The sequence below is a fragment of the Anguilla rostrata genome, chromosome 1, assembly GCF_018555375.3.
Source record: "Anguilla rostrata isolate EN2019 chromosome 1, ASM1855537v3, whole genome shotgun sequence".
NCBI lineage: Eukaryota > Metazoa > Chordata > Actinopteri > Anguilliformes > Anguillidae > Anguilla > Anguilla rostrata.
In genome coordinates, this window is record NC_057933.1 from 12,532,999 (window position 1) to 12,547,150 (window position 14,152).

General features: G+C 47.5%; 1 protein-coding gene across 2 annotated transcripts in view; it reads left to right on the plus strand.

Annotated features, from left to right (window-relative positions):
- Nucleotides 1-14,152, plus strand: part of adck1 (aarF domain containing kinase 1) — a 137,740-nt gene that overhangs the window by 79,124 nt on the left and 44,464 nt on the right. For both annotated transcript variants that reach the window (XM_064322498.1, XM_064322507.1), the window contains 3 exons: nucleotides 6,885-7,043; nucleotides 7,527-7,685; nucleotides 9,734-9,850. In XM_064322498.1, coding sequence (XP_064178568.1) covers nucleotides 6,885-7,043; nucleotides 7,527-7,685; nucleotides 9,734-9,850 — 435 coding nt within the window. The remainder of the gene's footprint in view (nucleotides 1-6,884; nucleotides 7,044-7,526; nucleotides 7,686-9,733; nucleotides 9,851-14,152) is intronic.

The following is a 14,152-nucleotide window of genomic DNA, read 5'->3' on the forward strand; positions in this document are numbered from 1 at the left end:
AGACATTTTTTAAGTTATGTCATACGAGAGTGTATTTTTTACTGTCTTTTTGTAATGGACATACTTCCCGTGGGAATGCTTTAATTTCTGTCGTGTGAGATCAAAGGAAGCACAGCTGTCCTGGTACAGTATCTGCTGTCCTGGTATGTGCATCCTGTCATTATCACACACTGTGATCTGTTCGTAGCGTTGGAGGATGCAGAGCCAGCCCTTTATTCTCTGAGGCAAATGCCATTTATATCAGCAGCAGTGTGGCTCCTGGTCATGAGGCTTTGCCTTCACTAATCCCAGTCAGGAGAGAGAGGGAACTCAGCAGGGTAGAACAGGTTGGGAAATGATGCCATTACTAGAAGTGTGGACTCACAATAGCACCATTTTCGGCCATTTTCTCTTTTACGCGCTCTTTAATGCATAAAAATGTGCATATGAACTCCTCAATGCAGTACTCGTATGGCTGTAATATGTTGGGTTTTTTGTGAACTAATAGCATAAAAGTCGTCTTAGCATGTCTTAGCATATCATACATTCAACTTGTCAAGTACATTCAGTTAGCAAAACAGTCGCCAATCAAGGCTGTCTAGTCAGAATAAAGTGCAGACCATTAGCATGCACTAAAATGGGAGGGAAAGCATAGTGTGCCATCTTGAAAACTGTAGCAATCCCCTTGAGATCAAATCAAAGTGTGATCATTTTTAACTACTGCAGCCAACTACTCGAGATGGTTACACGGTTCTCCGATTAATTTTGCACATATACGCTCAGCAATTATGCCCTTTCATTAGCTAATTCATACTAATTGGCTGATTAAAGTCCCTGGATATCTCGAAGTGGCACTTTTATTTATAAATTTTTTTGTTCTGCAAAAGTTCTTCTCCTCTGCCATTCAGGGCCAGTGCCACGCCCAGGCGGTCAGGCACGTCATCCCCCCCGTCAGAATGTGCGTCCTTCGCCCCGCCTCCTCCGATTCAACGCAAGCGGACATGTGCCAGCTGCGATGCGAGGACTCCAATACCGTGCCCGCCCTCGCACGGGTCCCCCCGATCGTACCCGCGGCATCGCCCTGGCACCGTGTCAGGGAGGGAGGGGGGAACGCTGTACTCCAGGGACGGCCTTTACTTTCTTCTTTTTTTTAACAAGTTTATTATTTGGTCTGCGGAAGCTTTATCCCCCGGGCGGTTTGCCGTGATGGAGTGTATAATCAGAGCGTGTGCCGGTACAGGGCATTCAGACCTGGTTACAGGGAGCGGGCTTACGAGCGGGCAGATTTACAGCGCTGAGATCTATGTGGAGGAGCCGGGGCTGGTGTGTGTGGGCGCTACTGATGCTAGTGCTGCTCAGAGACTTATAGGCTGGTATCCCAGAAGCGGCCCGAGTCTAAAGCACATTGCTCTTGTCCCTGGGTGTCGCCAGCTTCATTTGTCCCCAAGTTGGACAATAAAGTTAAGAACAAGTTTTTTTTTTCTTCTTCACTGTTCGAACGCACGGTCAGTTATCACAGAAAATAACGACTGAAGACGGTGATTATTTTGAAACGCGTGTCTCTTCAGTCGAGTTGAGTGCAGTTTTTTTGACTGAAACTGCTTTGATTGAATTGTCAGTGTTTGCTTTACATCTTCGAGGAAGTATTTCTCTCGTGATAAAACAATAAAGTAGGTGTCTGAGAAGCCGAAGCCGAAATCTGGAGCCGCAGATTTGCAGACGGTGCTTGGCGGGGGTTTTAAATTTCGGGGGTGCGGTTCGTGCCGCTCGGAGCCCCAGACCTGCGTCCTGAGTCAGTGTTGAGCGTATGCCGGCTTCCCGCGGCATGTGCCAGGCCTTCCCCACCCGCGGGTGAGAGAGGGGCAGGGTGCCCGCTCAGCCCTGGCACACAGGGCACCTCACCTGGCCCCGTGGCGTGGGAGCAGACTGTGGCACCGTGCCCGTCCCCTGGTCCCGCTCTCTGCGGCCGGCTCGTGCCTAACCCTGGCGCCGGGCTCCGGCCCCACCGCCCCAGGGGGCCCGCGGACCATCCGCGGCGCCAGAACACCGCGCCAGTAATCCGGCGGAATAAACCGCGTCCTCTGGGCACCGTCAGATTGGAGCTGCCAGCCACCGAGCCCTCGCCACGCCCGTCAGTGTTAAACCACCGTCTCTGCTTTCATGGGCAGCTCGCTGCTTCTCCATTAAAAAAAGCCCTTCAAATAACAGTCACAAAGTTTGGGAGGGGAAAAAAAAGCAGTGTGTCTGTGATTTTTGGCTGGGATTTATATATTTATATATTTTAATGGGGTGAAAATAAAACCAAGGCTTGCCAGCATTATGCACTCTGTCCCATAATCCTCTCTTTCCAAGCATGACCCGATGCGGAATGCTTTTGTCTCTGTGGTGCCATCTCTGTAAAAAGGCTTTTTGTCTTTCCTGGATGGTCCTTGCGCATCGGCTCCCATGTGACTGAACAGCTCTCCCTGGCCCTTCAGGTAAGACCTGTCTGGGACAGACGGACGGCGTGTTGTCGTGGAAACCGTATAGGAAATGCCCAGCCACGCAGCAAAAGCCTGACTCTATGATTGATAAGGGCTTCGGCACTCACACATCACGCTATCAGGGGTGGCAACAAATCCTTTGCGTTTCTTCCCTGGTACACCGTGCGGTTCAGGGGTGGAAACTAAGCCTCCGTTTAATTTGCGCTTAGATCGCCGCCATCTTGAACAGATAAGCGCTCTGCGTTCGGTCCCTCCTCTCGAGGATTAGCTGTTTGAATATTGTACGTGAGGAATCAAGCCATACAATTAACAGTGGGGGTGGAAGCGATAACGGCTGACCTTCACAAATTGCTGCTCGCAGCGGCTGAAAGTGTATCCGTGGAGAGCAGCTCGGGGGGTTTGTGATTCGGGATGATAGTAACTGGGGTTTCTCTGCTCTCCTCTCGGGGGCTTTGTGGGCGTTAACCAAGTCTGCCGAATTCCGAAGACGATCGGTAGACCCAATCATAGGGTTTCACGAGACCCGCCTTATTTTTATGTACTTCTCGTGGAAGCATGTATGTGTGCGTGTATGTTTGTTTGTGTGTCTTGTGCTCTGTTTATTTGTTACGATTAGCAGTTTTTCCACCCCTGCGTGGGATGGGAATCTGTAAATAAGGCACCAAATGTTGTCACTTCCTCTCAGCAGTGCTCCCGGTTACCCTGCCCTTCTGGTGACCATATTCTCAGCCATAATTTCAGCCCTTGCAGATTAGCCTTCACGTAAAAGCTTGTGCAGTCGTGACGAGCCTTCTCCTGCAGTTACCGGCAGAGGTGTCTCCCGAACAGAGATGCGTGAGTGTGACTCAGGTATATATATTTCTTTTTTTGAGAACAACTTTACTCCCTTTGCCTCTGCCAGTCATGAAATATTCATTTTTCTGAACACAGCACTTTGTTAGCACGCCCTGGCTAATGGAGTGCTTTTCACTATGACTCATGGGCCGCGATAGGCCCACGCGCTCCCCGTCGGCGTCCAATCCACGGCCGTCGGCGTCTCCCCGGGGACCCGACACGTTGCCGTGGCAGTTCAGTCTGCGTTTCTCCTACGGAGGACGTGCGGCGTTGGTTTTCTGATTTCTGGGGGTAGAAAGCGGTGAACGGTGCGCGGTGAAGTAGCGAAGGGTTCGTGGAGCGGGTCCACCGGTCGGCCGGTCGGTCGGCGGGTCTGGCACGCGAGGTCGGGTCGGCGCATATGTCTGTTCGACAGCTCCCACACGCGGCGAGGGAGGAGCAGGTGGGCTGGGGGGCGGCGCCCGGGGAAGGGGCGAGGGCGGCAGATGGCCCGGCCAATGGGTCGTGCTGCAGAGGAGAGAGAGAGTGTGGGAGAGAGAGAGAGAAGGAGAGAGAGAGAGTGGGGAGAGAAAGAAAGAGACAGAAGGAGAGGAAGAGAGAGAGAAGGGAAGAGAGAAAGAGAGAGAGAGAGAAGGGAAGAGAGCCAGTCAGTCCATACCCCCGCATCACCCCTGGTCAGCAGAGATCAGCGCAAGCAGTCTGGCCTGAGAACAGATCCTGACCGTCCTGCTGCCTGTGTTTACTACAAGTTGGTTTTTGTCCACATGGCACAACTACAGGAGAAGGGCAGCATAAATCATAGGCTGTTGGACTTGACCAATCGGATCGCCCAGAATTCACTCTGCAGATCTTGCCATGCTGTATTTGTCAAGCCCCTGCCCCAATTTGCTGTGAATAAAGGATTTCTATTCAAGAATGTGTCTTGTAATGCTAACTAATGGCACCCAAAAAGTGGGCAGCGTAGTCTAATAAGTGGTCAAAGATTGTGTCTCCGTCTGTCAGCATTTTTTGCTTCTTGCATTAGGCTATATATTTACATGCCTTTCTCTCTGCCAAATTATATTGCATTTCAACCTCCACTTGGTGAATTCATTTTGATGAATGTAGAACTTTCGTAAAACTTTTGTCTGTGTAGAAAAACAAGAAAACTGTGTGTTTGAGTGTCAGACGAGAGTTCTGGACAAATGTGGACCGAATCCAATGCCTGGGTAACTGCTTTTCAGTTCAGAACTAGGCGTGGATGCATTGGAAGTATACACTGGATAGGATGCTGTCTCTCTTTTATGTTTATGAAGAACATTCACTCACAGAAATAGCACAATTGAGCAACAGAGTATGGACATGCTTACTTGCATGAATCTTACTGCTCACCCGACAGATTGTATTATGTGAATATTGTGATGATGAACCAGACTTAGCATTGCTGCATGCAAACATTATGTTGTATTTGGGGAGTAATTTCAGTGCTGTGTTCAGCATTCTTTTTTGCACGTGCGTGCCTACGAAGGAAACCTCTACACACGAACACGGTCTGTATCTGCAGCAGTACAGATAGCCTCCGGTCTGTCTTGCATAGAAAGCTTCCCTTCCCTGCTGATGTATAAAAGCACCAGCAATCATGTGTGAATTTGTGTTGCATGTATAACATGAAGCACTGGTCAGACATATCACCTTGTTCCAGAAGTTGTGCGTGGCCTCCTGATAAACAGGTGGAGGGAATCCCACTGACACGGCTCGTGCAGGTGCTCGTACCTGTAGGGAGAACGGAAGATCTTCCCGGCAGATCTTCCCTATGTTAATAAGGTCTTAACGCTGCTTTAATCAAGCGTTGCCTTTAACCAGTCACTTTCTCTGACTAAGTGAGCGCATGACTCAATGTCGGTACAGGTTAGCATGCATCCTCCACGGGCAATGTGTTAGAGATAAGACTAGTAATTAATTCAGTTGGTGATTTGTGTGGGAATACAGTATAAGCTTGTCTAAATAAATTGAGAATCTTACAAATCATGTTTGTAGAGAGATAGAATGTTGTAGCTTACTATCTGTGAAAAGTATCAAACAAAAGGAGACTGTGAGTGTGGATTAAGGACGGAGTGTGGCACAGTGGGTAAGGAACTGCGCTTGTAACCGAAAGGTCGCAGGTTCGAATCCCGGGTAAGGATACTGCCGTTGTACCCTTGAGCAAGGTACTTAACCTGCATTGCTTCAGTATATATCCAGCTGTATAAATGGATACAATGTAAAGTGCTAAGTAAAAGTTGTGTAAGTCGCTCTGGATAAGAGCGTCTGCTAAATGCCTGTAATGTAATGTAATGTAATGTAATTGAGTATCTGAAAGTGATTGAAGAGGTTGACATTCCCATATCCACATGTTGAGGAGTTTAATCATACTGTGGGCCAAAAGAGTTGCATGTTAGGAGCTTTTGTCCAAACTGGTGGGTACACTGTACTTCATTTGGAGGAAAAAACCCTCTCTCAAAAAGACTCCGGAACTCCTTGATTGATCAGCGTTCTTTTATGTGTGGATCTTGAACAGAAGCATATTTCAAAAGGTGATTGATGTGACCTTCACTCCTGGATCCACTCTTGCAGCTGTTTAATTTAGTAATAGGCAAAAAATAGAATGATTCGGCTCACTGTGAGAAATAGGTAGTGTAAGGGACTTGTAAATACTATCGTAATTAGGCAGTTGGACTAATTAATAACATTGCGGAATGTTTATCCAATTGGATCCATTTGGAGGTTAATTACTAAACAGTACGTAGCTGAAAACTTTATTTAGCATTTAGCAGACTATCCTATCAAGGGTGACTTTCAAAGCAAATAGAAGTGCAAAGACCTGGGATAGAAGAGCAATGAAAAACTTCTCAATATTTGCTGGAAAACAAATAAATATCCTCTAAGGCCTAGACCCTGTAGGGGACATGAGGCACCATATATTCTACTATGCTGAAACCTGTTGTTCTGTGTAGAGGACATTAAAAAAAATAAAAACATATTTTCCCTGCAATGTGTTTTTGTCATCACAGACACTTGCATTATATCAGAAAAATGAAAATACTTTTTTTCTGCTGGGTCTCAAGAGGACACATAACAGAGCTAAATGGATTATTTCAACATTATTTAAAGCCAGATACAAAGCGAATATATCCAACATTTATATTGGACTCGTTAAGTATTGGGTTATTGCAGAAAATAAACATTCATTCTTATAATTATAAATGTCTTTAAATGTTAAATGTAATCACCATACCCATTATGCCTAGCATCATTACATTGTGCAAGCAGAACAATTTATATGTGTATTAAATGTCAGTTGGTGATGTCTCATGAGAAATCGTTTATGGAGGTATAACATTGATCTTAGTACAATCGCTGTTGTGCACTTAAAAAACCTGTGTTTTTATCCTTGTGTCCTCTTTCTTGGTAAACTTTCTTGTGCGTACGCTGTCAGAATGAGTGCATTTCTCCTTGTCCTTGCTTGTGTTTTCTTCTAAATGAATAGGGGGAAAGGGAATGCCCTTCTTTTTGGATGCAGTTGTTCCACTTTGTTCCTGATCCGTTACCTCACCCCCCCCTTCCTGACAGATCGGGCAGCTGTTCGCGAGCTTCGAGGAGACGCCCCAGGGCGCGGCGTCGCTGGCCCAGGTCCACCGGGCCGTGCTGACGGACGGGAGGACGGTGGCCGTCAAGGTGCAGCACCCCAAAGTGCAGGCCCAGAGCTCCAAGGACATCCTGGTCATGGAGGTAATCGCGGGGTCCGTGGCGTCCGCCGCGGTCTTCGGAGCCTTCGTCCGGGGCTCCGCCCACGCGGCCGTTACACGGCTCCCCCCTCTTCTCCTCTGCGCCTCGGCCTACTTTACACCTGCCGCTGTGCTCTACCTCCCGTTCAGCACGTCAACTGAGCAATTCCCCTCCTCTACTGAGGGATTCACTGTGACCCATAGGTGACTCTGTTAGCCTCCAGCTCTTTTCCTATTTCATAATCCTGGAACATTTATCATTGCACAAAAAAGAAACAATGAAAGGACCTTTACTTTGCAGCGAGGACTGGGAGGATTTGAGGGTTTAGCGAAAGGCGGTGTGATTTAAAATGGTATCTCGCGCTAAGGCTAGCGCCGCTAATTAATGTGCTGATGCAATCCTGCCGAGCCGAAGTCATCCGGCGGGCTGCTGCCGAATGACTAAAAGCGCTGTCTGAACAAAGGAAACGGTGTGCCTTTCTCTCAGTTCCTCTTGCAGGCTGTCCATTGGCTCTTCCCTGACTTCGCCTTCATGTGGTTGGTGGAGGAGGCCAAGAGGAACATGCCTCTGGAGCTGGACTTCCTGAACGAGGGCCGGAACGCCGAGAGGGTGGCGGAGATGCTGAAGCGCTTCGAATTCCTGAAGGTACCGACGGCGGCCGAACAGACGAGCAACTTCACGGCACAAAGTTCTGAAGGAGGATTCCGGTTTTCAGTGAAGGTCACATCCATTGAACAGGCACTCCACATTTGGAAAACATGACTGGCTTCATGAATAAATTTGATTAAAATGGCATGCTCAGCCTGTTTGATAATCATCTCTAATCCTCTCACAGTCAGAAAAGACAGAGGCTGCTGTTGGATGTGTTTGTGAGCTGATTGGTCAGATCCTCTTGTTCTGCCTCATGCTTTTCCCCTTGAAGCCGATGTGTTTCTCTCTGCCGTGAGCCCGCGAAATCTCTCTCACTCTCACACACTCACGTATGCACACTTGCACGTGCACACACACGTGCACAACTCACACTCACACACACATATACTGTACATTAACACAGGCACAAATGCACACACACACACACACACACACACACGTAAGCATACACAACTCGCGCACTTACTTGGGACTGCTTACACCTACATACATTTCTGCTACGTCTGCACATGCCATGCAGGCAAGCGTGGTAGCATGTATCTACATGCAAATGACTCTAATTGTGCATGCATGCACATTGAAATGCTTGCATATGCACATAATGCTCTCATGCGCCAGTGCCCATAGAAGCACATGCACCACACTCTCGTGCTCAGACATTCAGAGAACGCTCTCTAATCCTCTGGAAGATGGAGAGTGGGGTTGGGAAATCGAGGCATTAGTCTTTGGTCAGGGCTGCAAGGCTCTCTGGCTTTCCCAGCAGTTGATAAGAGATGTTATCGGAGTGACGTAATACAAGTTATATCTCGAGAAAATTAAAAATATACTGATCAATAGTATCTCCCGTAAATCCTTTCCCCTAGACTTTTGCTAATCCCAAGTAATTTTCTCTGCCAAAGCGAAATTTCAACAAATGGGGAAGGCGGTAAAGAATGATTTGGAGCGCGTTGCATTGTACGGCGTCGGCATGGTGCACCGCCGTAGGGCATGATCCGGATTCTCTTCCTAGAAATCGCATGTCAAGCCAGAACTGAAGATTTTGCTGGAAGGTTAGCATCAGCTGATTGGGGTTTGGAGCAGGTTGTGCCTGCGAGCACATGCATTCGAGCGATCGCGTGTGCTTCCACGTTACGGGTCCTTCCTGCACGCGTTTGTGGACGTGCGTAGGAACGCACGTGCGCGCGGTTAACAAACGTCCCAGTTCATTGTGCGAACACCGCTCACCACTAGCTGGGAAACCATTGACAGTTTGCGGCGGTGTACTGACAGATTTCAGGGCACTTTTAGCCATGGCGGTATTGGGCTGTCTGATCAATAACGGCAGTACTCTCCGGGCCTTCGACTGAGTGAGGGAGGCGACGCAGATCTGCCCCAAAGAGAGGTGCGCCTAGACCCTGCCGCGATGCATTAAAACGGCTTTGCGTTTCCCTCAAAAAGATCCACCGCGAGGTAAATGATCTGTCATCACCGCCGCCAGGAGCTCCCAGACGAGTCTCTCTTCGTTTTTAACGACTCGCAGAAACACCCGTCTCCCCTCCCCTGGACAGCGAGAGCCGTTGCGGGTTTACACCCGGAGATCTGTCGGTTCAACGCTGGCTATCGCCTCTCTGAAATTGGCTGACGGCGCAGGGACAGCCGCCATGCGATCGGAGTGAAAATAAAGGCGGGGATCTCGGTGGCCGTCGCTGCGTACGCAGCCGGGTGATACGGTACGCCTGATCACCACGAGGGCCCGATAGGATCACCGCAGCGACGGCTTTGTTTCGGTGGCGGTGGTTGTATTTTTTTTCTTCCTGGGCTCTTGGCACGCAGCACACAGTTGACACCCAAGAAAAATGGTTTTGTTTACTCACACAAAGTAATAAGCGACAAGGTCTTCATCCAACCCCCTCCCCACCCCCCCTTACAGCCTGAGAACACATTATATTTAGAGGAGAAGATCATGCGGGAGCCGGTACAGTGTGTTGTATAGTGAGACACCTTGGACTTTGTATAGGACAATGGAATACTTATAATTGGTTTTTGAACCGACTGTTTTTCAGGTTCCCAAGATCCACTGGGACCTGTCGACCAAACGCATTCTGACCATGGAGTTTGCGGAGGGGGGGCAAGTCAATGACAGGGAGTACATGGACAAACACGGCATCGACGTCAATGAGGTAAGACCTGTTTCAGGCAAGGGGGAGGATGGGAGAATTCTGCTTTGGCCTATACTGGGCTGTTTATTTCTATACAGTACCTTTGTCTAACCAGGTAGGTAAACAGAGAATCACATTTTCACTTCATCCTGACCTTGGGAATTAACCTGGGTAGAGAATGACAGGGACTATGATATCAATTGGATATAGGGGAATATGTATAGGGGAAGTGACCAGATGCTGAGCTAAATTTGAGAGAATTTGACCAGAAAGCCCGGGTTAACGCCTACCTTTTGGTGGAAGTTCAGTAGGTTCTTAAATGATCACAGAACCCAAGCTTAACGTTCAAATGATGGCATCTTCCACAGTACAGGGCCCCCCCCCGCTGTGCTGGGGCACTGGAATTGAACGGCCCTAGCGAAACATCTTTGAGCAGCTACTCCGTTTTCCCTGGAATTCTCCCGTCAGTGTTGCTTAGTTCCACCAGTTAAAGGAGACCTCTTCTCTTCATTATTCACCGGGAGTTTTTGCTGATATATTTTCAGTTTCATCAGCACTTGACAGCCATTCAAAAATGGACTATTTCAGTACACTTTAATCACTCCTTTAGAAAGCGTCAGACTAAACCGGGGCAGGTGAGGCGAGACATAAGAACGCCGCGCACAGTGGAAATGATCCGAGCGGCCTTCTGCATGAGCTGAAGCTGAGACAGGAAGTACAGCAGTAAGCAGAGAGACAGGAAGTAAAGGACCTGGACCAGAAGCACAGACGCTACGCAGCACGACACAGACATGGAGTCATTTAGTGCAGAAGAATCGGGTGGACCTTTTCCTTTGGTCTTTGTTGTCACTAAGAGTAGAGCTAAAAACATGAGCAGGCTCTTGTTGAGAGTGTGAAAAGCTGTTAAGAACTATTTGAGAAGTAGGAGGGAAACCAGTCCGAAGCACAGCTAGTGCCATGGCGGACCATCGGGCCTTGCTTTCTGCCGTGTGATAATACAGGAGCTAACCTGCGAGTATGACTCAGCTATTATGCTTGGGTTTGGTTTTCTTATTTAATATTAATACAATTGTCATATAGATAATACAGATATATGAAATGGGTACAGACAGGACAATTTGTCTTCTTTTTACCAGCGGAATAGGTTATTAGCTTCAGTCAGCCATTATTGCTATCTTAAGAGATGATCACAGTCCCATATTTAACTGAATATATCACCCTAATCTTTGAATTTGGACAAAAAATGAAGCCCAAGGGTCTCAAAGGAGTTATTTTAAATGGTTGTTATGAACACAGTAAAACTTTTTTTTTTGTCAGTTTTGTCTTTGACCAACTAAACTGGGAAAATTACCAATTGTGTATTGATTGATAAATGGGGTGATTATGCAAATGTATGTTTTTGGTGAAAGACAGGCTTCTGCTATCCTGTTTAGTTAATGGAACCATACAATGCTTTGCATTTTTATCATAAGGTATTTTATGTTTTTCTCTTAAATAAAATTCAAAAATGCAAAATGGTTAAATCAAAGAACGTTGAACATCTCAAATGCAATATGTCATGTGCTGAGCCGGTACTATAAATATTACTATCATTAGCACCTTTATATTCCCTCTTCAAATCCCACCATACCTACCATTCTGTATTAATATTTCTTTGCTGCACCTACAGCCGCAGAATAAGCCATTAGTCTTTACAGAAGCTCATTTCATGCATTGCTTTACAGAGAGCGAGCTGGCCTATCGCTCTTGAAAGCCTGTGAGTGCCCTGAGTTTGTTAGAGGAATAAATGGGTTCATTTTAGCTGCTTTGTTTATTTCACTCCGGTCCTGTTTTTCATTGTTTTTTTTTTTCCGGCTGGGGAATTAGTATGCACACCGCTTTGCAAAGCACAGGGTTTAAAACATCAGTTTTTTTGTTGTTCTTTTACATCAAGGCATTCGTGTACCTGACAGGCTTGTAAATGCAAGCTGAAGACAGCCTGTAAGCTGGCAGATTTGGGTAGCGCATTGAGCTGGACTTAAAGGCCAAAGTCATAGCCGTTAAGACAAAAGTAATTTGTTTCCACTGCGTTGACTTTTTTTTTTTTTTGGGGGGGGTAAACGGTTTCTTCAACAGCTGTCCTGCGCTTTCCTCAAATGCCTTGCCGCACTTAGTCTTAGTTATTTTATAGGTGTTCCCAGATAGCGTTAACGCGCTGAATTAATGAACATCTGCGTTTGTGTACAATATGTTGAAAATGACAGATATTCAGGAGGGCGACTCGGAGAATGGCGCAGATTGCTCCATTCACTTCAGTTTAAAGGCACCCTCTGATGTGCGATTGCTCTTCAGTGCCCGGGGTTGCGGCTCACATAAAGGAGCACAAAATCCTTTGATTCACAATTGCTGCACCCCCCCCCCCCCCACCCCACCCCCCTCCATCTTTTTAATGCCATCAAAGCGCTTTTCCACACAGAATTTATTTGAGGTAATTAGAGGTGTCTTTGGCGCGCTCGTTCCCCTCTGACACCGGCGCAGCCCCATAGATCTCGCCGTCTGAAGGGGCGGCGTCGGAGGCGGCGCGCGTTCGCCGATTCAAAAGCTTTCGGAGAAAGGGGTGCGAGGTACTGCAGAAGGGAGGCTGCTGGCACCTGGCAGATAAATGAGGCCTCTTCGGGGGGGGGGGAGGTTTGGGACTGGAGCACGCTGGTAGGAGACGCACGCCCAGGGCTGCGGTACACCCGAGCAAGAGGAAGTGCAGCCTCTCTATGAACGCGCTTGCAAAGCTACGGTTACAGGTGTTGCGGGGGAGTGAAAAAGTTGCACCAGGAAATGTTGGGATTCGGACTGGTCTGGGGCATCGTTCAAACGCCGACCCCAGTGCTGTTCCTACTGTAGCTCAGAAAGGATTTATGGCAGGCTTAGATCGGCCTAAAGGCCTGTTTGTTGTACCAGTTGGTATTCTGCCCCCACATTAAGTTGTGTGCGATGCCTTCTGCTCCGGGGTTGCCAGAATCCGTGATTTCCTAAAAGTCATGGAAAGATGTCGTGCAGAGGAGTCATTTCCTCAGAAGTGCACACAAGAGTGAACCGGAGCCTTTTAATATTGGAGAGGACATGCATTTCTAGAGACAGCAGTGCTAGTATGTATCCCACTGTGGACATCCCAGTTTTGGGCATCCCATATCTTGGGATAAAAATGTGTGACATGCCGAGCAAAATGGCGACACTATGAAAGGTGAAGGTATGTCGTGGGATTCCGTTACGTACGTGATGCGCCAGTCAAGTCAACACATGGTGCTCAGACTGCTCAGGAGCGCTTTAGCGAGCTTATCAGTGTGACAGTGTGAAGAAAGTTAACTTGCAACCAGAAAGTCGTGGGTTTGGCTCCCAGCCACAGTTCGGGCTTGGAGTGAGTACAGAATTGCAATATGTAAATATATTGCCTATGTAAATGTGTTTGTTTAAATGGGCAGCTGTGCCGCCCACCCTATATGTGGGCCCTGTGGTGTAATATATTTCTGTATTAACACAGGTACAGCCTTATTAAAGTTCTTGGCAGGAGAGTTCAGTCTGACAGGGCTCTCTCTGTGATGTTCTCCTTTGATGTTCAGCTCCAGGGAGCACTTGCTCACCTTGGAGCTTAGTAAAGGAAAGAACTGCTTTTACCCCCACCTCCACCTCCCACCCCCCACCCCATTTGTCACATCTCTTCTGAGTGTGTCATTTCTGATTGATTTTTTAAAAAAATATACCTTCTCTGATTCACGTTGAGGGAACATTTTTGGTGCAGAATGCTGCCCCTGCCTGACGTTGTTGTTTAGGGAACGATTTTACTGATTAAACGATAGCAGACGCTATTGTGTTTGGGATTACCAGCAAGTAATCCCAAACACAACTCAAACAAACAGTCAACTATTTTTAATCTGTCTTTTTTTCACACAGGAGAATAGCTGACTTCAGTTCTCTAGAACCCAGTGCAGCTCCACCTGGGTTGTTTTATCTCTGTGCTTGCGTAGGCCATTCGTATTCAAGGGCGAGCTCCGCACTCAATATATTTGCCTCTATGCTGCAGACAGTACATTAGAGAAACACAGTGTGTACACTGTTTGTACAAATGCGATCAGAATAAGTCAGCGTGATTAACGTCCGGGCAATATCGGGCATCATAAGACAAGAACCTGGCCTTTGCAACCTTGACTGATCTCCTTGGGGTTTTCATTAGTAACAGACGACATTACAGTACTGTTTACTCCCCAAAGTAAATAAAACCCATGCCGTATGGGAGCGTTTTATCTCGGAGAGAGATTGGCTTCGGCATTAGCCAATCGTGATGAGAGTTAT